Source organism: Molossus molossus, unplaced genomic scaffold (assembly GCF_014108415.1).
Source record: "Molossus molossus isolate mMolMol1 unplaced genomic scaffold, mMolMol1.p scaffold_m16_p_6, whole genome shotgun sequence".
Taxonomy (NCBI): Eukaryota; Metazoa; Chordata; class Mammalia; order Chiroptera; family Molossidae; genus Molossus; species Molossus molossus.
Genome location: NW_023425399.1, coordinates 21,632,552 through 21,654,729, shown reverse-complemented (window position 1 = coordinate 21,654,729; position 22,178 = coordinate 21,632,552). Strand labels below are relative to the sequence as shown.

The 22,178-nt window shown below is 45.5% G+C and overlaps 1 protein-coding gene across 1 annotated transcript; it reads right to left on the bottom strand.

Annotated features, from left to right (window-relative positions):
* Positions 1–8,114: 8,114 nt before the first annotated feature.
* On the bottom strand, positions 8,115–20,274 carry PXMP4 (peroxisomal membrane protein 4). Its single transcript, XM_036245061.1, has 4 exons — positions 20,139–20,274; positions 16,118–16,180; positions 12,977–13,175; positions 8,115–8,794 (listed from the first exon to the last, which is right to left on the bottom strand). The coding sequence occupies exons 1-4, from the start codon at positions 20,249–20,251 to the stop codon at positions 8,531–8,533; spliced, it is 639 nt and encodes a 212-aa protein (XP_036100954.1). The 5' UTR covers positions 20,252–20,274; the 3' UTR covers positions 8,115–8,530.
* Positions 20,275–22,178: the final 1,904 nt, after the last annotated feature.

The window sequence follows — 22,178 nt, the reverse complement described above, 5'->3', positions numbered from 1 at the left end:
AGAAAGAGAGAGAGAGAGAGAGAGAGAGAGAGAGAGAGAGAGAGACCTGGCCGGTTTGCTAAGTGGTTAGAGCATCGGCCTGCGGGCCCGAGAGACCCGGGTTCGGTTCCCGCTAGGGGCACGTACCTCGGTTGCAGTTTGTCCCGAGCCCTGGTTGGGTCGTGCAGGTGGCAGCCACTCGATGTGTCCCTTTCACGTCAATGTTTCTCTCTCTCTTCCTCTACCTCCCACTCTATATGAACAAAAAATGGAAAAATGTCCTCGGGTGAGGATAAAAAAAAAAAAAAAGAAATTTGTGCTAAAATTGCTGTTGCACCTCAAACTGCAAAAGTTACAACTACAGCCCTGGCCGGTTTGGCGCAGCAGTTAGAGCATCAGCATGGACCACAGTGTCCCAGGTTCGGTTCCCGATAAGGGCACATACCTTGGTTGCAATTTTTCCCCGACCCCAATGCGTGGGTGGCAACCAGCCAATGTGTCTCTCTCACATTGATGTATCTCCCTCTCTTCCTCCCTCCCGCTCTATCTGAAGATAAATGCAAAAATGTCCTCCGGTAAGGATAAAAAAAAAAGTTACAACCACAGCACATAAATGTTAGTTAAGCTGTAAAAGGCATTAAATTTGTGGGTGGAGGACATGAACAGAAAACGTGTTCCAACTGATAACAATGTGTTGCACCAGAAAGCTTTAAGCCTATGCAAAGATTTCAGAAGGGATCCCCTAAAATAAGTGACACCAAGCCATTTACTGCAAGTAAGGGATCGTTACAAAGATTCAGGAATAGGTTTAGAATGAGAAATATAAAAATTACTGGAGAGAATCATATTCAGATAACTTTTGTTGCAGTATATTGTTATAATTGTTCTTTTTTTTTCTTTATTGATTTTAGAGAGAGAGGAAGGAAGAGGGAGAGAGAGAGAAACATCAATGGGAGAGAACATCAATTGGCCATCTCCTGCATGCCCTCCACTGGGGATTGGGCCCACAACCTGGGCACGTGCCCTGTCTGGGAATTGAACCAGTGACCTCTTGGTGCATGGGTTGGTGCTCTACCACTGAGCCATACCAGCCAGGCTATTTCCTGGGTTTTAAAAATATGTTTTTAAAAATAAAATAAAATAAATAAAAAAATAAAAATGTTTTTATTGATTTTTTAGGGAGAGATAAAAACATTAATACATTGATGGACTGTCTCCTACACGCCCCCTACTGGGGATCGAGCCCCAAACCCAGGCATGTGCCCTGACCCTCTCTAAACACAATACTCAGAGCCCTGGCCACATAGCTCAGTTGGTCGGTTTTGCTCAGTGGTTAGAACGTTGGCCTGCAAACCAGAGAGTCCTGGGTTCGGTTCCTGCTAAGGGCATGTACCTCGGTTGTAGTTTGTCCCTGCCCCTGTTGGAGTTGTGTGGGTGGCAACTACTCGATGTGTCTCTCTTGCATCAGTGTTTCTCTGTCTTCCTCCCTCTATCCCTCCCACTCTATTTGAAGATAAATGTAAAAATGTCCTCGGGTAAGGATTAAGAAAAAAAAGAACATCGACCTGACACACCAAGGTTGTGGATTCAGTCAGGGCATAATCAAGAATCAACCAATGAATGCGTAAATGAATGGAACAACAGATGGATGTTTCTTTCTCTTTCTCGCTCTCTCTCCCTTCCTCTCTCTGAAATCAATTTTAAAAAATACTCAGAAGAGCACCCAGCTTTCCCTCTGTCCTCTGCCTGGGACCATGCAGCCTCCAGCTCACAAGAGTCCTGCAGGAGGCCCTCTGGTTAAAATTAAACTCCTCACCCAAAATGCTGTTCAAGGCTGAAGTAAGACACACTCTCTCCCTATGAATCTGGAACTAGAGAAGGGTGGGGGGCAATGACATTTCTTTTTATAAATACTCTCTAATCCTTTAAAGAAAGCAACCTATCTGAAGTCACAGATTGTGGATACATGGGGCTCGTTCCAGGAGGTGGAGCACAGCACAATGTTCTGGTTTAGGTTTAAAGCCTGATTCTTATAAACCCAAAATGCACTCACGGGAGTGGGAGAAGTGAATATAGAAAGAAACACCATCTCCAGGATCCTTTCCAGAGCCTGTGGAAGGCAGGCAGAGTGAGCATCATGAGGTGGTTTCTTGGCATCTCAGCCTGTGAATCATCGCTCTCACATGGGTTCACTGACTGATCTCTAATTTGGGAGCAGAGCAACAGACGGGCCCCAAATTAACTTTGGTTTTGTCCTTCCCTTTCACTTGGAGTTCCCTGGGCCTGAATGTTGGACATCATCTATGATAAGGTTCAGGATATCTAGGGTGGTTCATCTTCATGGTGATCACAGTAAGAATCTTCCCAAGATATTTGTGTGGGGAGGAGGGATTGGGGAGAACCAGCTCAAAGAAAGGACTCACATATCAGATTATTAATCAAAGAGAAACTAAACATGCAGAGGACAGGGAGGAAATGCCAAAGTTGTTGAGATGACAGTGTAATAGAAAAGGTTCTTTTTTGTTGTTGTTAATCCTCACCCGGGGATATTTTTTCCATTAATTTTTAGAGTGGAAGGAATGACACTGATGTGAGAGACGTATTGATTGCTTGCCTCTGGCATGCACCCTGACTGGGGTGGCTGGGATTGAACCTGCAACCCAGGTGTGTGCCCTTGACCAGAAGTTGGGTCTGTGACCCTTTGGTACATGGGCCGATGCTCTAACCTGAGCCACATGGCTAGGGCAAAGGTCTTTTTTTTTATCCTTACCCGAGGACATTTTTTTGATATTTTATTCAGATAGAGTGGGAGGGAGAGAAAGAGAGAGAAACATTGACCTGAAAGGGACACATCGAGTGGTTGCCACCTGCACAACCCAACCAGGGCCGGGGACAAACTGCAACCGAGGTACGTGCCCTTAGCAGGAACCAAACCCAGGTCTCTCCAGACCGTAGGCCAATGCTCTAACCGCTGAGCCAAACCGGCCAGGGCCAAAGGTTCTTATGAGGCAAAGCTAGGTGGCCTGGCTGGTGTGGTTCAGTGGCTGAGCATCGACCCATGCACCAAGAGGTCGCCAGTTCGATTCCCAGTCAGGGCACATGCCCAGGTTGTGGGCCAAATCCCCAGTGGGAAGGAGGCAGCCAACTGATGTTCTCTCTCATTGATGTTTCCTTCTTTCTCTCTCTGTCTCCCTTCCTCTTTATCTAAAATCAATTTTTAGCCCTGGCTGGTTTCGCTCAGTGGTTAGAGCGTCGGCCTGCGGTCCAGAGAGACCCGGGTTCAGTTCCCGCTAAGGGCATGTACCTCGGTTGCAGTTTGTCCCCGGCCCTGGTTGGGTCGTGCGGGTGGCAGCCACTCGATGTGTCCCTTTCACATCGATGTGTCTCTCTCTCTCTCCCTCCCACTCTATCTGAACAAAATATGGAAAAATGTCCTCGGGTGAGGATTAAAAATAATAATAATAAAAATAAAATAAAATCAATTTTTAAAAAAGATAGGTGGCTGTGCATAGAATATCTCTGGAAGGCTGTACTGGAAAGTGTTCACAATGAGTGCCCCTGGCAAGGGAGGGGTAAGGGATGGAGCTTGGGTTGTAGGAGGAACCAGACTTTTCTGTTACACATCTTTTGTACCATTCAAAATGTGTACTATGTGTATGTTATTAATTAAAAAGTTTGTTTACAGCCCAGGCTGGTGCGGCTCAGTTGGTTGGGTGTCATCCTGTGCACGCAAAGGTTGCCAGTTCAATTCCTGGTCAGGGCATATGCCTGGGTTTTGGCTTGATTCCCTGCAGGAGGCAGCCAATCAGTTGATGTTATGCTCTTAAGTCAATGTTTCTCTCTCTCCCTTCCTTGCTCTCTAAAATCAATAAAAAATATTGTTTAAAAAGTTATTGTTGCCCTGACCAGTTTGGCTTAGCCGTTGGAGCATTGGCCTGCGGTCCAGAGAGACCCGGGTTCAGTTCTAACTAAGGGCATGTACCTCGGTTGCAGTTTGTTCCTGGCCCTGGTTGGTCGTGCGGGTGGCAGCCACTCAATGTGTCCCTTTCACGTCGATGTTTCTCTCTCTCTCTCTCTTTCTCTCACTCCCTCCCACTCTGTCTGAACAAAAAATGGAGAAATGTCCTTGGATGAGGATTTAAAAAAAAAAAAAAGTTATTGTTTAGCCCTGACTGGTTTGCTTAACATTGGCCTGTGGACCGATGCTCTGACCATCAAAAGGTCACCAAAGGGTCTTGGGTTTGATTGCCATCAGGGGCATACCCTTCGGTTGCAGTTGTCCCCAGCCCTGTTGGGGTTGTGCGGGAGGCAACCAATCGATGTTCCTCTCTCACATCAACGTTCCTTTCTCTCTTTCTCCCTCCCTTCCTTCCACTCTAAGAATTAATGGAAAAATATCCTCGGGTGAGGATTAAAATAAAAAAATTATTTACAGTCTTGCATGCCAGAAGGCTTTGTAGGAATGTAGTGGGTGCTTAATAAACAAACATGTAAACCACTATGCTGTTTAGGGAACTAGCATTCATGAAGTGCCTACTGTGTGCCAAGGGTCCTTTGGCAATGCCTGTTTTACTGATCTTAGGAAATGGAGACTCAGCCGGGAGGGAGCCTGGTGGGGACTCCTTCCAGGTCTGCTGGAAGCCAGCACTCTGCTCCTCGGCAAGGACCACACCGCCTTCCTCCCTGGAGTGAGCAGTTGGAGGCACCAGATGCTCTGGCAGGATCCAAAGAGATGCCATCTGTGAGGGAAACCTATTCTTAGAGAGCAGAGACAGTCGGTCGTAGAGCCAGCCAACCTCCAGTGGCGGGGGGGATGTGGGGAGAGCAGGCAGCCAAGGCTTTACCTTCAGCTGGGGGGTAGAGCAGGTTGAAACAAGGGATACTCATTCTCAGGACCACACTTCCTTCTACATTTGGACGCTATTAGAAATAACAGCAAACATTTACTGAGTGCTTAATTATGTGTGTCAAGTCATTTAATCCTCCAGATCGCCTTATAGAACACCTACCTTACAGATGATGAAACACAGGCACAGCATGGTTAAGTCACTTGCCCTAGGTAACAGCAGAACCAGAGCTGAGCCCAGACACTGGCTACAAAGCCTATGTCCCCAACCACCATGTTATACTGTCTCTCAACCTGTTGCATCAGAAGCTAATTTTAGTTTGGGTTCCCCCAATAGCAGACCCCAAGACAAGGATTTGAGTATAAGTGGTTTGTATGGGAAGTGGTCTCAGGAAGCACTGGTAGGGACATGAGGAAGGTAGACAGGGAAGGGGGTGTTATCAAGCAAATCACTGTGGGCAAACAGAGCTCAGTCCTGCTGGGACACCCTGGGAGCCAGAGTGGAGCACCCCTACTGGGTGCAGGGTGCCTGGGTGGGGCTATTTATCAGTCATAGGTTGAGAGCTGTGCCCTGGGTGTGTTAATTCTGCAGCACTGCAGGTCTGCTGCAGGGCGGCAAGGCTGGTACCAGTGGCAAGTGAGAGCCCTCAAGCAGCAAAACATAGGGGTGGCAGTTGGAAAAGCTGGCTGTATGCACCAAAGTGGTAAGCTAGAGGAGATTTGGGCCAGGCACCCCCAGCTATAAAACCTGCTTGCTGGTGGCCACCTCTTCCCCTCCCCATAACCTTGGGATCTCATTCAGTCTCCACAGAGTGAACTAATAGAACTTCAAGATCACTTTCTCCAAGTTTGCAGTAAGGCGTAGCTGAGAACACAGCTGTGAGAATCAGACCTAATCCCTGCTCTGTTACCTAACAGCTCAGCTCTGTTTAACTTGTTAACTCATTTGTCACATGGGATAACAGTTGGCCCCATATCATGCCCTACTATCTTGTTACTCAAGGTGTGGTTCAGATCACCACCACCAGCAGCAGCAGCAGCAGCAATACCTGGGAGTCGTGAGACATGTAAAATATTCAGGCCCCATCCCAAACCCATTGAATCAGAATATGCATTTTAATAAGATCTCCAGTGATTCATGTGCACATTTCTATTAGTAAGTTCTAAAATATAAAAAGAGCCCTGGGCCCTGGCTGGTTTGGTTCAATGGTTAGAGCGTCGGCCCCGCAGACCAGAGAGGCCCGGGTTCGGTTCCCACTAAGGGCATGTACCTTGGTTGCAGTTTGTCCCCAGCCCTGGTTGGGGTCATGTGGGTAGCAACCACTTGATGTGTCTCTCTCACATCGATGTTTCTCTCTCTCTTCCTCCCTCTCTCCCTCATGCTCGATCTGAAGATAAATGCAAAAATGTCCTAGGGTGAGGATGAAAAAAAAAAAAGAGCCCTGGCCAGTTTGGCTTTGTGGTTAGAGCATCAGTGTGGACCAATGAGTCACGGGTTTGATTCCGATCAAGGGCATGTACCTAGGTTGCAGTTCATCCCTGGTCCTCATCAGGGTCATATGAGAAGCAACCAGTTGATGTGTCTCTCTCACATCAATCTCTCTCTCCCTCCCTCCCACTCTATCTGAAGATAAATACAAAAATATCCTCAGGTGAGGATTAAAAAAATAAATAAAATAAAATACAAAAAGAAACTGAAATATTCCTATTAGGCTAAAGGCCTCCGATTGGTGGGTCATGGACTAAATCTTCCTGGAGACCTGATTGATTTGCCCAGGTTGGTTTTAAAATATCAGACTTGCACGCGAGTCTCCAGTTCACCATCAATCCCTACTGCAAAGCACCCAGAACATAACCATTTATGGCACTGCCAGGCCCCTGTAGGCATTTGAGTTTGGAACAGACCCTAGCACTAGTTAACATTTGCATAGGTTAGCTTAGGTTTCTAAATTTAAAGTAAGGCACTGAAAAGCACATAGGCTTTGAAATCAGATAGATCTGGGTTTGAACCCTGATAGGGCTACCATACTAGCTTTATACCTTGGGCAAGTTACCTTCCTTCTCTGATTCTCAGTTTCCACATCTGTAGAATAAAAATCAAAATACAGACCTGCAAGGTCATTGTATGTATTAAAAATAAGATGTGCAAATCACCCAGGAGGAAGTAGTTCATTAAATGCATACAATCCGTTGTAATGGCAGCAGTTGTAGTTATACAAGTCCAATGTGGACACTGGGTATTATTACAATCATCCTCATTTTAGAAGAAATTAAGGTTCTGGGAGGTCAAGAACCTGCCTTAAAGTTACACAGTGCTGGAGTGGGGACTCAAACCCATGTACTCTAGCTCTATATCCATACTATATCTGTATAGTTCAATACAGTCGCCACTAGCCACATGTGGCTACTGACTGAGCACTTGAAATGTGACTGGTTTAAATTGAGATGTGCTATAAGTGTAAAACACATACCTGATTTTGATGACTTAGTATAAGAAAAATAATATAGCCCTGGCCGGTTTGGGGTCGGCCTGCGGTCCTGAGAGACCAGGGTTCGGTTCCCGCTAAGGGCATGTACCTCGGTTGCAGTTTGTCCCTGGCCCTGGTCAGTCATGCAGATGGCAGCCACTCGATGTGTTCCTTTCACGTCAATGTTTCTCTCTCTCTCTCTCTGTTCTTCTCTCTCCCTCCCACTCTACCTGAACAAAAGATGGAAAAGTGTCCTCAGGTGAGGATAAAAAAAAAAAAGAAAGAAAAATAATATAAAAGACTTCATTAATTTTCATATTAATTACATGTTGAAATGATAACATTTTAGAAATTTGGACTAAAATATATAATTAAGGTTAATGTCATCTATTTCTTTTCACTTTTGTTGTTGTTGTTAATCCTTACCCAAGGATATTTTTTTCCACTGATTTTTAGAGAGAGTAGAAGGGGAAGGGAAGGAGGGGGAGAGCAAGCAAGAGAGAAACATTGATGTGAGAGAGACACATTGATCGGTTGCCTCCCACATGTGCCCCTACCAGAGCCAGGGATCAAACATGCAACCCAGGTACATGCCCTGGACCGGGAAATGACCCTCTGGTGTGTGGGACAATGCTCTAACCATTTAGCACACTGGCCAGGTGTCCACTTTTTTTTTTTTTTTTAATGTGGCTATTAGAGAATGTTCAATTACGTATATGACTGTCATTATGTTTCACTGGACAGTGGCACTCTAGAGCTTCTCAAATAGCACACCTGAGACAAGGAACTTAATATTTTATAAAAAGATATTTGCAAACCCACTACCCACCAGCATAAGAGCAGCCAAAGAACATACCCACCAGAAAGAGATTTCGGGGCCCTCCTCTGAGCTCCACCAGAAAGAGATTTCGGGGCCCTTCTCTAACCCCTGAGGCCTAGAGAAGAGGGTGACTTTTCCTGGTCTCACAGAAGTTAGCAGTACAGCTGAAACCATGCCCAAGGCTCCTCATCCTTATTCGGCCACTTGTTCCGCCATTCAAGAGTACCTAATGGGATTTGAAAGTGGTGCTTTTGCTTTGGACAACGGAACCCTGGGATAATAAAAGTTGAAGCCTGAGAGCCATGATCTTGAGGTTTCACTGATAAAGGTTTCACTGATGGAGCCAATCTCAAACCACAGCTGGACACGCCCAGAGCCTACTCAGGTAGAAGCGCCCATAAGCACTCCAGGGCCGCGTTACTTCGAGGGACGGCTCTTGTTGTAGATGAGGAAGTCTGAGATGTCGTGCCACACATTGCTGTCCTCGTACAGGTAGGTCATGGAGGACTGCAGCGAGGGCTGCAGAGTGGGCCGGTGGTACTCAAAGAGCCACAGCACCAGCCCCCACACTACCGAGCTGAACAATGGGAATGGGTCCCACTTGGGTTCAGGAATGTAGCCCTTCTTTATTCCCAGGCGGCACAGGGCAAACAGGACACGTGACAACAGGTACATGTTGATCTGCAGGGAGGGAGTGACAGGGGATTACAGGTGTGCACAACCACTGGGAACCTTCTGCCCACCCCCATGCATGGATCAGTTTTTCAAAGTTGATGTGCGAGATGTTTTGAAGTGGTATCTGAAATTTAAAAATTACTATTTTACATCTTTAATTAGTATTATTTTTTATTTTTTTAAAGAATTTATTTATTTATTTTGGTATGTACCCCTAGTGGGAACTGAACCCAGGACTCTCTGGTCCGTAGGCCGATGCTCCAACCGCTGAGGTAAACCAGCCAGGGCTTTTTTATTAAAAAATGAAAAAAATGAATACATTTACATGGTTCAAAACCAAAAAGTAATGTCACCAAAAAAAAAAAAAAAAAAAAAAATCCCTGAAAAGAAATTTGATAAACTGGATCGCATCAAAATTAAACTTTTTTTGGTTGTGAAAGCCAATTTGAAGAGGCTGAAAAGAAAAGCTATAGAGTGGGAGAAAATATTTACAAACAAAATATCTGACAAAGACTAGAATCTGATATTCATTTTTTAAAAACTCAAAACTCAACAGTAAAAAAAATCCAATTAGAAAATGGGCAAAAGAAATGAACAGATACTTCACTGAAGAGATTATACAGATGGAAAATAAGCACATGTAAAGCTGTTCAACATCATTAGCCATCAGGAAAATCCAAATTTAAAACCACAATGAGATGACACTACACACCTATCAAAATGGCTAAAATAAAATAAAATGTGATAAGCCTGGCCAGTGTGGCTAAGTGGTTGAGCGTCGACCCATGCACCAAAGGGTCACTGGTTTGATTCCTAGTCAGGGCACATGCCCAGGTTGTGGGGCCAATCCCCTATGGGGGACATGCAGAGGGTAGCCAATCAATGTTCTCTCTCATCGATGTTTCTATCTCTCTCTCCCTCTCTCTTCCTCTCTCTCTAAAATCAATAGAGAAAAATAAATAAATAAAAATAAAATGTGATGAACCAAACACTGGCTAGGATATGGAAGAACTAGATCACTTGTATATATTCCCGATGGGAATGTAAAATAGCAGTCACTGTGCAAAATAGTTTGCCAGTTTCTTATAAAATTAAACATGCATGTACCATTTGACCCAGCAATTGCACTCTTGGGCATTTAACCCAGAGAAATGAAAACTAATGCTCACTCAAAAACTTGTACAAGAATGTTCTTAGCAGATGTATTCCTAATAGTCAAAAACTGGAAACAACTCAGATGTCCTTTCAGGGGTGAATGTTTAAACAAACTGTGGTATAGTCATGCAATGGAACATCACTCAGCAATAAAAAGAAATGAACTATTGACAGATGCAACAACTTGGATGAACCTCCAGCAAATTATGCTGAGTAAAAAAAGCCAACCCCCAAAAGTTGCATAATGTATGACTCCACTTATATAACACTGTTGAAATGACAAGATTTTAGAAATGGAGGTAAGAGTTGTTGCCAGGAAAGGAGGGGAGGGGGAAAGAGATGGTATGACCAGGATTACTAGTCTTTGTAAGTGAAATTTCTAACAAATATAAAACTGAGGAAATTTTCTCAAAATACAAAATGCTCATATCCACAGACTCCACAATTCTATGTGTAGTAACTTTCCGACAGTCTGATACATGTGCAAGAAGATGTCCGAACAAAGATGTGGACTGCATGTGTGTAATGGCAAAAGGCTATAGACCCCCTAAATGTCCATCCAGAGGAGTCTGGTGAAATCAAGGCTGGTCAATCCACCCAGCAGTGGAGAGCTCCGATATTATAAAGGATGAAGGACTGACAAGAAAGGTCTCTAAGATACATCATTCTATGAAAAAAAAAAGTGCAGTATGATCTCATTGGTGGAAAACTCCTGCTATGTACACTGACACAAGCACAGACAATTTCTGAAGGGCTACACAAGACACAGTTAAAGTGACCGTCCCTGGACAGTGGCTTGACAATTGGAGGAGAACAGAAACTTTATTTTCTACTTTTTTTTTTCTTTTACTGATTTGAGAGAGAGAGAAAGGGAGACGGAGAGATAGAAATATTGATGAGAGAGAACATTGATTGGCTGCCTCCTGCATGCCCCCCACTGGGGATTTGGCCCACGACCTGGGCCTGTGTCCTGCCTGGGAATCAAACCCGCGACCTCTTGGTGCATGGGTCGACATTCAACCACTGAGCCACACTGACCAGGCTATTTTCTACTTTTATCATTATGTATCCTAAGCACCTAGAAGTATGCCAGGCACATAGAGGCTGCTTAGTTTGTATTTTCTAAAATGTGAAAATAAAACTTTTTTTGCATTTATCTTCAGATAGAGCAGGAGGGAGAAAGGAAGGAAGAGAAACATCGATGTTAGAGTGACACATCGACTGGCTGCCACCCACACAACCCCAACTGGGGCCGAGGACAAACTGCAACCGAGGTATGTGCCCTTAGTGGGAACTGAACCCGGGTCTGTCTGGTCCGCAGGCCGACGCTCTAACCACAGAAAAACCGGACAGGGCTAAAACTTATTTTTATAATTTAAAAATATTTAATACATTTGAGGGAAAAGTAGCCTGGCCGATTTGGCTCAGCAGTTGGAGTGTTGGCCCATGGACCAAAAAGTCTTGGGTTCAATTCCGGTCAAGGGCACATAATTTGGTTGCAGTTCAGTCCCCGGCCCCAGCTGAGGTCATGCGGAGGCAACCAGTAGATGTGTCTCTCTCTCTTTTTCCCTCCCTCCCTTTCGCTCTATCTGAAAATTAATGGGATAATATCCTTGGGTGAGGATTAAAAAAATAAATAAATGAATAAAATAATAATAAATTTGAGGGACGGAAATAGAGGGGCTGTCAACTTTTCATGTTACACAAGGACTTTAAAACAATAAGCCGCCCTGGCCCATTTGGCTCAGCGGTTAGAGCATTGGCCTGCGGACTAGAGGGTCCCGGGTTTGGTTCCTGCTAAGGGCACATACCTCAGTTGCAGTTTGTCCCCAGTCCCGGTTGGGGTCGTGTGGGTGGCAACATCGTGTGTCTCTCTCACATCGATGTTTCTCTCTCTCTCTTCCCCCCTCACTCCCTAAAAAATAAAAAACAAAAACAAAAAAAAAAACAATAAGCAGCATTTAGTTTCATTTAAAAATAATTTTTGCCCTGGCTGATGTGGCTCAGTTAGTTGGAGTGTTGTCCTGTGCACCAAAAGGTGATGAGTTTGATTCCCATACAGGGCACATACCCAGATTTCAGGTTTAATCTCTGGGTCTGGGCACATGCAGGAAGTAACTGATTGATGTTTCGCTCTCACTCTCTCTGAAATTAATAAAAATAAATAAATAGCCCGACTGATGTGGCTCAGTGGCTGAGCGTCAACCCATGTACTAAGAGGTCGCCGGTTTGATTCCTGGTCAGGGCACATGCCCAGGTTGTGGGCTCAATCCCCAGTGGGGGGCATGTAGGAGGTGACCAATCCATGTTCTCTCTCATGGATGTTTCTATCTCTCTCTCCCTCTCCTTTCCTCTCTCTCTAAAAAATCAATAAAGAAAAAAAAGTAATATAAAAAATAATACATAAATAAAAATAATTTTAACCCACAAAAAGGTCAAGTTACAGAATAAGAGGCAATTCTTTTTTTTTTTTTTTTTTTAATCCTTGTCTAAGAATATTTTTCCATTTATCTTCAGATAGGATGGATGGGAAGGGGAGAGAGAGAGAAACATAGATGTGAGAGAGACACATCAACTGGTTGCCTCCCGCATGACCCTGACCAGGGTCGGGGATGAACCGCAACTAAGGTACATGCCCTTGACCAGAGTCTGCGGGCCTAACTGGCCAGGGCAAGAAGCTATTCTTTAATAAATTTTGTTTTATGAAAATCATACTCCAAGGTCATTTTTCTTTTTTCTTATTTCACTGCAGAGTTATTTTCTTAATTAAAAAAAAACCTTTGCCCCAGAAAGCAAAACACATTGATTTTGGGAACCATAAAATTCCAACAAGCTGCTTGATTTACAGATGAGGAAACTGAGGAGGTAGTGACCTTCCCGAGGTCACAGAGGGACTGGTGAATCATGGACCCTCAGAATTGGAAGGGACCTAAGAGCTCGTCTTCTTTGGCCTCCACCCCCAACTCATACCTGAACCACATCCCACCTCAAACCCAACTGGCCCACACACACATTCCTGGGGAAGATTTTTACCTGGCTGTTGATGTTATTGTTATTTCCAAACACCAGAAAGCCCCCAATGAAGGCAGCCAGGAATGAGTGCACCTGGCAGGTCTCACCCTGCAGGTGGGACTGCAGGGCGCAGAGCCCCTTGTAGGTGAACACGAAGCAGGCCAGATTAGAAGAGTGGGTGTATGTGGCCTGCAGGATGGCCCGAAGCTTCTCCCGGAGGCTGTACAAACACAAAAAGCCACCATGAGCCCAGGCCCAGCTATACAGAGGGCATTCCCCCACAGCATGCAAAACTAAACCAGGCAAAGAGCTCAGGGCCCATGCTCATTCAACCCCAGGCCTCTAACCTCCATGTCCTGGGGGCTGCTGCCACACTTGATGCAGGCCTTTACTCCATGCCACTTGCTCAGAGGCTTTCCCTGACCACTACATAAAAGAATGTACCTCGTATCTGTCCCTTTGCCCTACATTTTTTCCTTCATAGGTCTTATCACCACCTGACATTTATATGCTTGTTTTTTGTTTTTTTTTATCTTCACCCGAGGACATTTTTCCATCTTTTGTTCAGGTAGAGTGGGAGGGAGAGAGAGGAAGAATGAGAGAGAGAAATATCAATGTGAAAGGGACACATCAAGTGGCTGCCACCCACACGACCAACCAGGGCCGGGGACAAACTGCAACTGAGGTACATGCCCTTAGCAGGAACTGAACTCGGGTCTCTCTGGACCACAGGCTGAGCCAAACCAACCAGGGCTATATGCTTGTTTATTATCTCCCTCACTCCCAGCCCATCCCAGTAGAAGGTACCAGAGCATGGTGTCTATAACTGACTGTTCATCCTTAGAGCCCAGAACAGGGCCTGACACAGAATAGGTGCTCAGTAAATATTTTCTTGTAGTGAACATGTGGAGAAATGAATGATGAGGGAGTTAGTGCCTATTATGTGCTGGACCTGGGGATACAATTCTGGGAAAAACAGATTAGCTTGCTGCCCTCATGAGGCTTATGATCTAATGAGAGAGGGAAATATAACCATAAAGCAAGGGTCAAACTTTGACTTTGACAAGAGATGATCCTGGGATCTGCAGGATAAGGAGTCAATGGGGTCAGGAGGGGAGAGGAGATGCATCCCAGGCAGAGGGATCAGCAAAGATCCTGAGGAGAGACAAAATGAGGAGTAAAGGAACAGAGAGAAACCTGAGCAGAGATGTGTGGGCAAAGGATGTAGGGAATGTAGGATGGTAAGTAAGGCCATACTAAGTTTTGTCTTTATCCTGAGAGAAGCAAACATTTAAGTAGGGGGGTAGTTGATTTATCCTTAAAAATGAAATCACTTGGCCCTGGCCGGTTTGGCTCAGCGGTTAGAGCATTGGCCTGCGGTCCGGAGAGACCCGGGTTCGGTTCCCGCTAAGGGCATGTACTTCGGTTGCAGTTTGTCCCCGGCCCTGGTTGGTCGTGTGGGTGGCAGCCACTCGATGTGTCCCTTTCACGTCGATGTTTCTCTCTCTCTCTCTCTCCCTCCCACTCTATCTGTACAAAGATTGGAAAAATGTCCTCGGGTGAGGATAAAAAAATAAATAAATAAAATAAATAAAAAAATAAAAAAATAAAAAAAATGAAATCACTTGGAGCCCTATCTGGTTAGCTCAGTTGGTTAGAGCATTGTCCCCATACGCCAAGGTTGTGGGTTCGATCCTGTCAGGGCACGTACAAGAATCCACCAGTGAATACACAAATAAGTGGAACAACAGCCGTGCTCAGTGTGGCTCAGTTGATGGCCTGTCGTCCTGCACACCAAAAGGTTGCCGGTTCAATTCCTGGTCAGGGCACAGGCCTGAGTTGTGGGCTCGATCCCCAGTAGAGGGCATACAGGAGGCAGCCAATCAATGTTTCATTCTCACATAGATGTTTCTGTTTCTCTCTCTCTCTCAAATCAATTAAAGAATTTTAAATAGTAATAAATAAAATTAAATCACTTGGGGGCAGTGAGAAAAACACAGGGAGAAAGGCAGACTGTATTCTGTAAGATCAATTCAAGAATGGTAAACCCAAGTGCCCTCAAGGCTAGATGAGGACCTTGGAGTGGGTCTCCTAGGACCTGGATATCTGTCAGGTGACTGGGCATAGCCAGAAATCAGCTGGTTCTCACCCCATAGGAACATGGGTCTAGTGTTGCCAGTTCTAAGACAAGTTAGATTTCCCAGTTTTTAAGTGTTAACACTAATCCTGTCTTCAAATTATTTCCAGAATTGGACCACTTCTAACCTCCACTCCCACCATGAATGTCTGAGCCACCAGTGTTGCTCACCTGGATTATTGCCACAGTCTCCTACTTCACACCTACTTCTGCCCTTTGTACCCACTCCCATCTGTTTTTAATTTGACAGCAAACTGTTCACTCTCCTACTATTAAAAGATAAGTCAGCCAGGCTGGTGTGACTTAGTGGTTGAGTGTCAACCCATGCACCAAGAGGTCGCTGATTCAATTCCCGGTCTGGGCACATGTCCGGGTTGTGGGCTCGATCCCCAGTAGGGGGTGTGCAGGTGGCAGCCGATCAATGTTTCTATTTCTCTCTCCCTCTCCCTCTCTCCAAAAATCAATAAAAACATACTGACTATATACATTAAAAACTAGATCACAAGGTGTTTTCTGAGAAGTGCCTTGAAGGAAGACTTATGAGAGATCAGAGGAAGGCCAAGAAGTTTGAGCAAAGAAGGGAGGTCATGGACAGTTTTCTGAGAAAGTGATCCTCAGAGAACTGGTATGGGTGCTAAAAAGGAAATAAAGGTGGGGTAGAAGAAGAAAGGGCACCTCTGGCGGGGAATACCACATGAGTAAATGTATGGAGGTAGAACCACATGTGGCATGTACGTGGAATGACAGCAAGTCCTGTGTGCCAAAGGCACCCCTGGCTGAACATGGGAAAACAGGGTAGGGATGCAGCTGAAGCCAAACTGCTGAGGGTCTTAAAGGCCACACTTGTAAGTTGGGCTTTGGAGGGAGTGGGACCCAAGGGATTTTTCCAGCAGGGATAATAGAATCAGAGTTATTCTTTAGGAGGTGGTGGCTAGACCCAGCTAGGAAGCTATTGAAACAGCCCTAGCACTGAGGGCTGACTACATTCTCTCCCAGTTTGAGGGGTGTGCAGAGGGGGTGGATACCTGCCACTCCGAAAGAGAAAGGTCATGACCAGTGCGTGAGGGGCCCGGATTTTGGCTCCATAGCTGTAGAAACAAAAGAAAACAGTTACTACAGTATCACAGTATCAGCTTTTTTCTGGGCTACCTCTTGTCTCCCCCTCTCCCCCATCTCTAATCCTAACATCATTTTAGGAGGGGAAATGATAGCTTTTGAGTTAGATCTAAGTTCAAAGTGGGTCACAGAAAGGAAATAGTATTTGGTGTCCAACTCCTGCCATGTTTTGCTGTATAAACTTAAATAAATCACTTAACCTCCCTAAGCCACCCTATTCTCATCAGTAAAAAGTATTCCCCATTTGCCCTGGTCAGTTTTGCTCAGTGGTTAGAGCATCAGTCCCCAGATGAAAGGGTTATAGATGAAAGCTTCGATTCCAGGTCAAAGGCACGTATCTGAATTTCTGGTTTGCTCCCCAGCCCTGGTCGGGGTACATGCGGGAGGCAACCCATCGATGTGTCTCACATCAATGTTTCTCTTTATTTATTTATATTTATTTATTTATTTATTTATTTAATCCTCACCCGAGGACATTTTTCCATTTTTTGTTCAGACAGAGTGGGAAGGAGAGAGAGGAAGAGAGAAAGAGAAACATTGATGTGAAAGGGACACATCGAGTGGCTGCCACCCGCACGACCAACCAGGGCCGGGGACAAACTGCAACCGAGGTATGCGTCCTTAGGAGGAACCGAACCTGGGTCTCTCTGGACTGCAGGCTGATGCTGTAACTGCTGAGCCAAACTGGCCAGGGCTTTGTTTCTCTCCCCCATTCCTCCCTCCCTTCAACTCTCTCCAAAAAAATCCATGGAAAAAAAGTATTCCCCATTTCAGAGTTGCTTCTGGTAGGTAAGGACATAGCACATGTGAAAGTTCCTAGTTTAACTAATGTTAACATCTCTTTCTTTCTTGTTCTTCTTTATTGGACTCCCCTTTCCCTTACCAAGTTCTCCAGTTGCCAGGTCCTGATCTGACCGGGCTACAAGGTCTAAAAATCCATGGCAGGCCCTGGCTGGTTTGGCTCAGCGGTTAGAGCGTCAGCCTGCAGTCCAGAGAGACCTGGGTTCGGTTCCCGCTAAGGGCATGTACCTTGGCTGCAGTTTGTCCCCCGCCCTGGTCGGGTCGTGCAGGTGGCAATCACTCGATGTGTCCCTTTCATGTTGATGTTTCTCTCTCTCTCTTCCTCCCACTCTATCTGAACAAAAAATGGAAAAATGTCCTCGGGTGAGGATAAAAATCCATAGCAGCCTCCTTGAAACAATGGTCATAGTCATATATTGTTGTCATATGAGTATCTGTGAATGTTCACTGTAGGCTCGTTTGAAATAGCACAAGACTGGAAGCAAACTAGTGTCTATCCACAGGTGGAGTTATTGGGTAAATAAATAATGGTCCCTCCACTCAGTGGAATACTAAATAGCAGTAAAAGAATGAGGTGGCTTGCCTTGGCCAGTTTGGCTCAGCGCTTAGAGTGTTGGCCTGTGGACCAGAGAGACCCGGGTTCGGTTCCTGCTAGAGGCATGTACCTCAGTTGTAGTTTGTCCCCAACCCCTGTTGGGGTTGTGTGGGTAGCAGCCACTTGATATGTCTCTCTCTGGTCCTCCCTCTCTCCCTCCTGCTCTATCTAAAGATGAATGGAAAAATGTCCTCAGGTGAGGATACAAAAAAAAAAAAAAGAATGAGGTGGCTTTATGTGCAGTACAAGGTTTCACTAGAGCAAGGTGTGTAAAATGTAAAATTATGTAAAATGAGGAAATTCTTCTATAAATCTAAGAGCATTTCAAAATAAAACTTGTTTAATAGATGTGGGAGGAGAATGCATGTATTTGTCTATGCAGACAAAAACAAGTAGGGAAGGAGACATGAGACTAGACACAGGGGTCACCATCGGGGGGGACTATGTGATGGAAGGACAGGGTGGGCAGAACCTTCTAGCATTTAACTTTCTATGCCTTTTGTGAATGTTACCTAACTAAAAAAAGTAAGCTAACAAAATAAGAATGTTAACAGGTTAAAGCTTATCTTCTCCCCTGCATTGCAGTGGGCAGGACCTCCATCCTGGCCCCAGAAAGCTCTTTGTCCTGCCTCATCCAAAGTCATCTCTTTCTCTCCTGAACAAAAGCTCTCAGACTCCTTCAGGTGACCAGGGCTCAAAGGACCCTTCCTTATGCCTCAGACACAAGCAGAACAGTGCCCTCAACTCCCTACATCTGCCAGACCCCCTTCCCAAAGTCTTCAAACTCGGGGAGAGCAGGTTACTACTGTTCATAGGATTATTCTATGTCCTGAAAAAAAGGGATACCCTAGATTTAAAAGGACTTAAAGGAGATAATGACAGGTGCAATGTGATGTCCTGAAGGATCCTGGTCTGGACAAACCAACTATACAGAACATTTGGGGGACAACTGAAACAATTTGACTATTGACTGGACAGCAGACAATATTATAGGATTAATATTAACTTATTAAATGTAATCATGATAATTTAGCCATAAAAGAAAATGCTGCCCAGCTGGAGTGGCTCAGTGATTGAGCGTCGACCCATGCACCAAGAGTTCACTGGTTTGATTCCTAGTCAGGGCGCATGCCCAGGTTATGGGCCCGGTTCCCCATGGGGGGCATGCAGGAGGCGGCCAGTCAATGTTCTCTCTCATGGATGTTTCTATCTCTCTCTCCCTTTCTCTCTCTCTAAAAATCAATAAAGAAAAAAAATTTTTTAAAGAAAAAGAAAATGCTCTTTTTTGTAGAGATGCACATTGATATACCAGGTACTAGGAATACACCAAAAAACAAAATACATAAAAATTCTGTCCCCATTAAGCTCACTTTCTAGTGGAAGACATAGAGTATAAAAACAGGATACATGAGTGAACTCCTCAGTGTCAGATAGTGACAAGTACTATGGAGAAAAATTAAGTAGGGAAGAAGATGAGGAGTTCAGGATGGCCTCACTGAGGAGTTAACACAGAGGCCTGAAAAGGGTGAGGAAAGTGAGCCAGGCAGAATCCATGTAAATATAACAATAACAGCAGCCAAGAGTTATACATATATATTAGGCACTGTGCCAAGCATTACACACTAATTGACTCAATCCTATGACAATATAAGTACTACTATCATCCTCATTTTATAGAATTTGAGGCTTAGAGAGGCTAAATAACTTGCTCAAGATCACACAAGTAGGTGACACCAGGATTCAAACTGAGGCAGTCCACATCCTTATCACCATGCCAGGCTGCCACTATAATGCCAACTCCAGGAGGACAGTGATCTTTATTCATTTTGTCCTCTGCTGCATCCCCAGTTCTGACACAGTAGGCTCTCAATAAATGATAGCTATTGTGCATCAGATTTAAAAGAGGCAGAGCTCCCCTCCATGCACCAGGCAGGGGAAATGACCCCAAGACCTCGTCTTCTGCAGGTCTGCCCAGCAAGTACTGTATTTGCAGCTTTTTAAAACATTCTCTGTCATTCCTGAGGCTTAGGCCCCCGGAGTCCCCTGTGCCAGATGGGGACTTAGCGCTAGAGTTATACAGATGGGGAGTAAGAAAAGGGATGTGGGCCCAAGACCAGCTTAATGCGGGAGTGAGAGGAGGGGAACATAGGCAGAGGTCTGCTAGAGGCCAGAGACCAAAGGTCAGCTTCCCATTTTGCAGATGGGGCCCAAATGCACACAGCGGAGAGGGTAGGGAGAGGGGGAAACTGGATCCAGAGCAGGGAATACAGAGACTGGCAGGAAGGTGGTCAAGGCAAGAGAGCCAGGTTACAAAGCATGAAGGACCCAGAAAGAGCGTAGTGGGAGCCCCGACTCAGAAGGCGCTCGGGACCCAAAATCCTGCGCCCATTGCGCAGATCGTGGACACAGAAACCGAGAGACATCCTACGGCTGTTCAAGGGCACACAGTGCAGCGGCGCCAGGCCGGGAACCCTCGCCGCTGACCGGAGCCAGGCCCGTCCCTCAGCCCCCGCCGGATCTATGGCCCCACTCACACTGCCCCGTTCCGGAAGCCTTTAAGCACGGCCAGCGCAGCGTGGTAGCGACGCTTGCGCAACAGTGCGTTGACAGCCAGCAGAAGGCTTCGAAGCTGCGGCGGGGCGACCATAGCGACGGTGTCGCGCGGGGGTTCGGGGAACACCAAGCCGGGTGTGCACTGACAGCCCCGGGTTTAGGCTGCCTTACCCTCTGCGCCGAGCGACGCCTCCTCATCTTTACGACCATAGGCTGTGACTTCTGTCACTCAGATATGAAGACCCAATCACAGGACAAACTCACCTCACAAGACACGAGCACTCTCCCGAATAGAGGTCTGATTGGAAGAAAAGGAAAGTTTGTAACTAATCACAGTGGGCTCCGCCCGACTCGACCTCCCCACCCCCATCAAGGAATTTTAGAATTACAACTTGATTTGTCCAATCAGAAAGCATGTTTCCTTTGGGGAAAAGGTGTGTCACCTGCGAGTTTCCCAAGTTTCAGGAAAGCGGGGCCTCCCTCACTAGAGTTGGGATGGTGATACTGGGAGCAGCCAGCTTTACCCAGGACGATTCTGATTGAGTCACAGTGATCATAGCGATCTTCTCTGAGCATAAATCACTTGGCACCATCAATGTTTTCCATTTGTTTTAAAATCCAAACTCCTTCCCACGGTCCACAACACAAGACTATAATCTGGCTCTTGCTTCCCTATATAAACTCATGTTGGGCCCAGCCAGGTGTGGCTCGGTGACTGAGCATGAACCCATGCACCAGGAGGTCGCCGGTTGGATTCCCGATCAGGGCACATGTCCAGGTTGTGGGCCAAATACCCAGTGGGGACATGTAGGAGGCAGCCAATTAATGTTCTCTCTCATTGAGGTTTCTATCTTTCTCTCCCTCTCCCTTCTTCTCTTTCTAAAATCAATAGAAAATAAATAAATAAAAGAAATTTTAAAAATAAACCTATGTCGGGTCACTGATGCCCGCGTTCATTCCTCTCCAGCCAAACTGGCCTCCTTTGTTGTTCGTTGAGCATTCCAAGAACGCTCCAGCCTCAGCGCCTTTGCAGTTGCTGTTTCCCTGCCTGGTATATGTCACTCCAGTTCTTCCCATGGCTGGCGCTTTCTCAACTGTCAGGCTTCAGCTCAGATGCCACCTCCTCAGAGAGACCTTCCTAGATATCCCATTGAAAGCGGCACTTCCCACTCTTTGACTCATTATCCTGTTTTATTTTCTTCATAAAATTTTCACTTTTTTGTCTGGTTTGCTGCTGTAACCCCAGCAATTAGCATGACAGGTGCCCAATATATGCTTGTTGAGGCAATGTAGTTTGGGTTCTCATCTCCCAAAGCATTGATAAAGTGACACCTATGTATGATGTCATTCTGTGGAGTTGTCATTGGATAACAGACATGCATTGAGTGGTAGCACTTAGGCCATGTGGTATATATCTCTGATATTACCTGGATCAGTGTCATGGGATGATGTCAGAGGTCAGTGAAGGAGAAATTATGCTGGGCTTATTTTATCACTGAAACTGGATTTTCTTTCTTCCTTCTTTTTTTCTTTCTCTTTTTTTCAGTAATAGTAGACTGGTTAATTCAGGTAATCCTTCCTCTGAAAATAGTGGTAATGCCTGGCTGGTGTGGCTCAGTGGTTGAGAGTTGACCCATGCAGCAAGGGGTCGCCGGTTCGATTCCTGGTCAGGCACATGCCCAGGTTGTGGGCCCAATTCCCAGTGGAGGGCATGCAGGAAGTGGCCAGACGATAGTCTCTCTCATCGATGTTTCTATCTCTCTCTACCACTCCCTTCCTCTCTCTCTAAAAATCAATAAATAAAAGAAAATAGTGGTAATGTTACATAAAATATTAAAATATCTTCTGAAAAACACTGAAATGCTTAAAAGTCTGGGGAGTGCCCAGTCCAATTATTGGTTGAAAACTGATAACCAGTTAATAGAAAGATTGGATTATTGGAGGACCAAAGCTACTTATGACATGAGGGCATTTGCCAGTATTGAACATGTAGGTTTCAGTTCATTAACCACATAGGACAA

Excerpts from the sequence above, each read along its gene's own strand:
- PXMP4 (XM_036245061.1), bottom strand. The coding sequence starts at position 20,251 with ATGGTCGCCCCGCCGCAGCTTCGAAGCCTTCTGCTGGCTGTCAACGCA. Across the intron at positions 16,181-20,138 it reads GGCTTCCGGAACGGGGCAGT|CTATGGAGCCAAAATCCGGG; the intron begins GTGAGTGGGGCC and ends TTGTTTCTACAG. Across the intron at positions 8,795-12,976 it reads ACAATAACATCAACAGCCAG|ATCAACATGTACCTGTTGTC; the intron begins GTAAAAATCTTC and ends CCCTCCCTGCAG.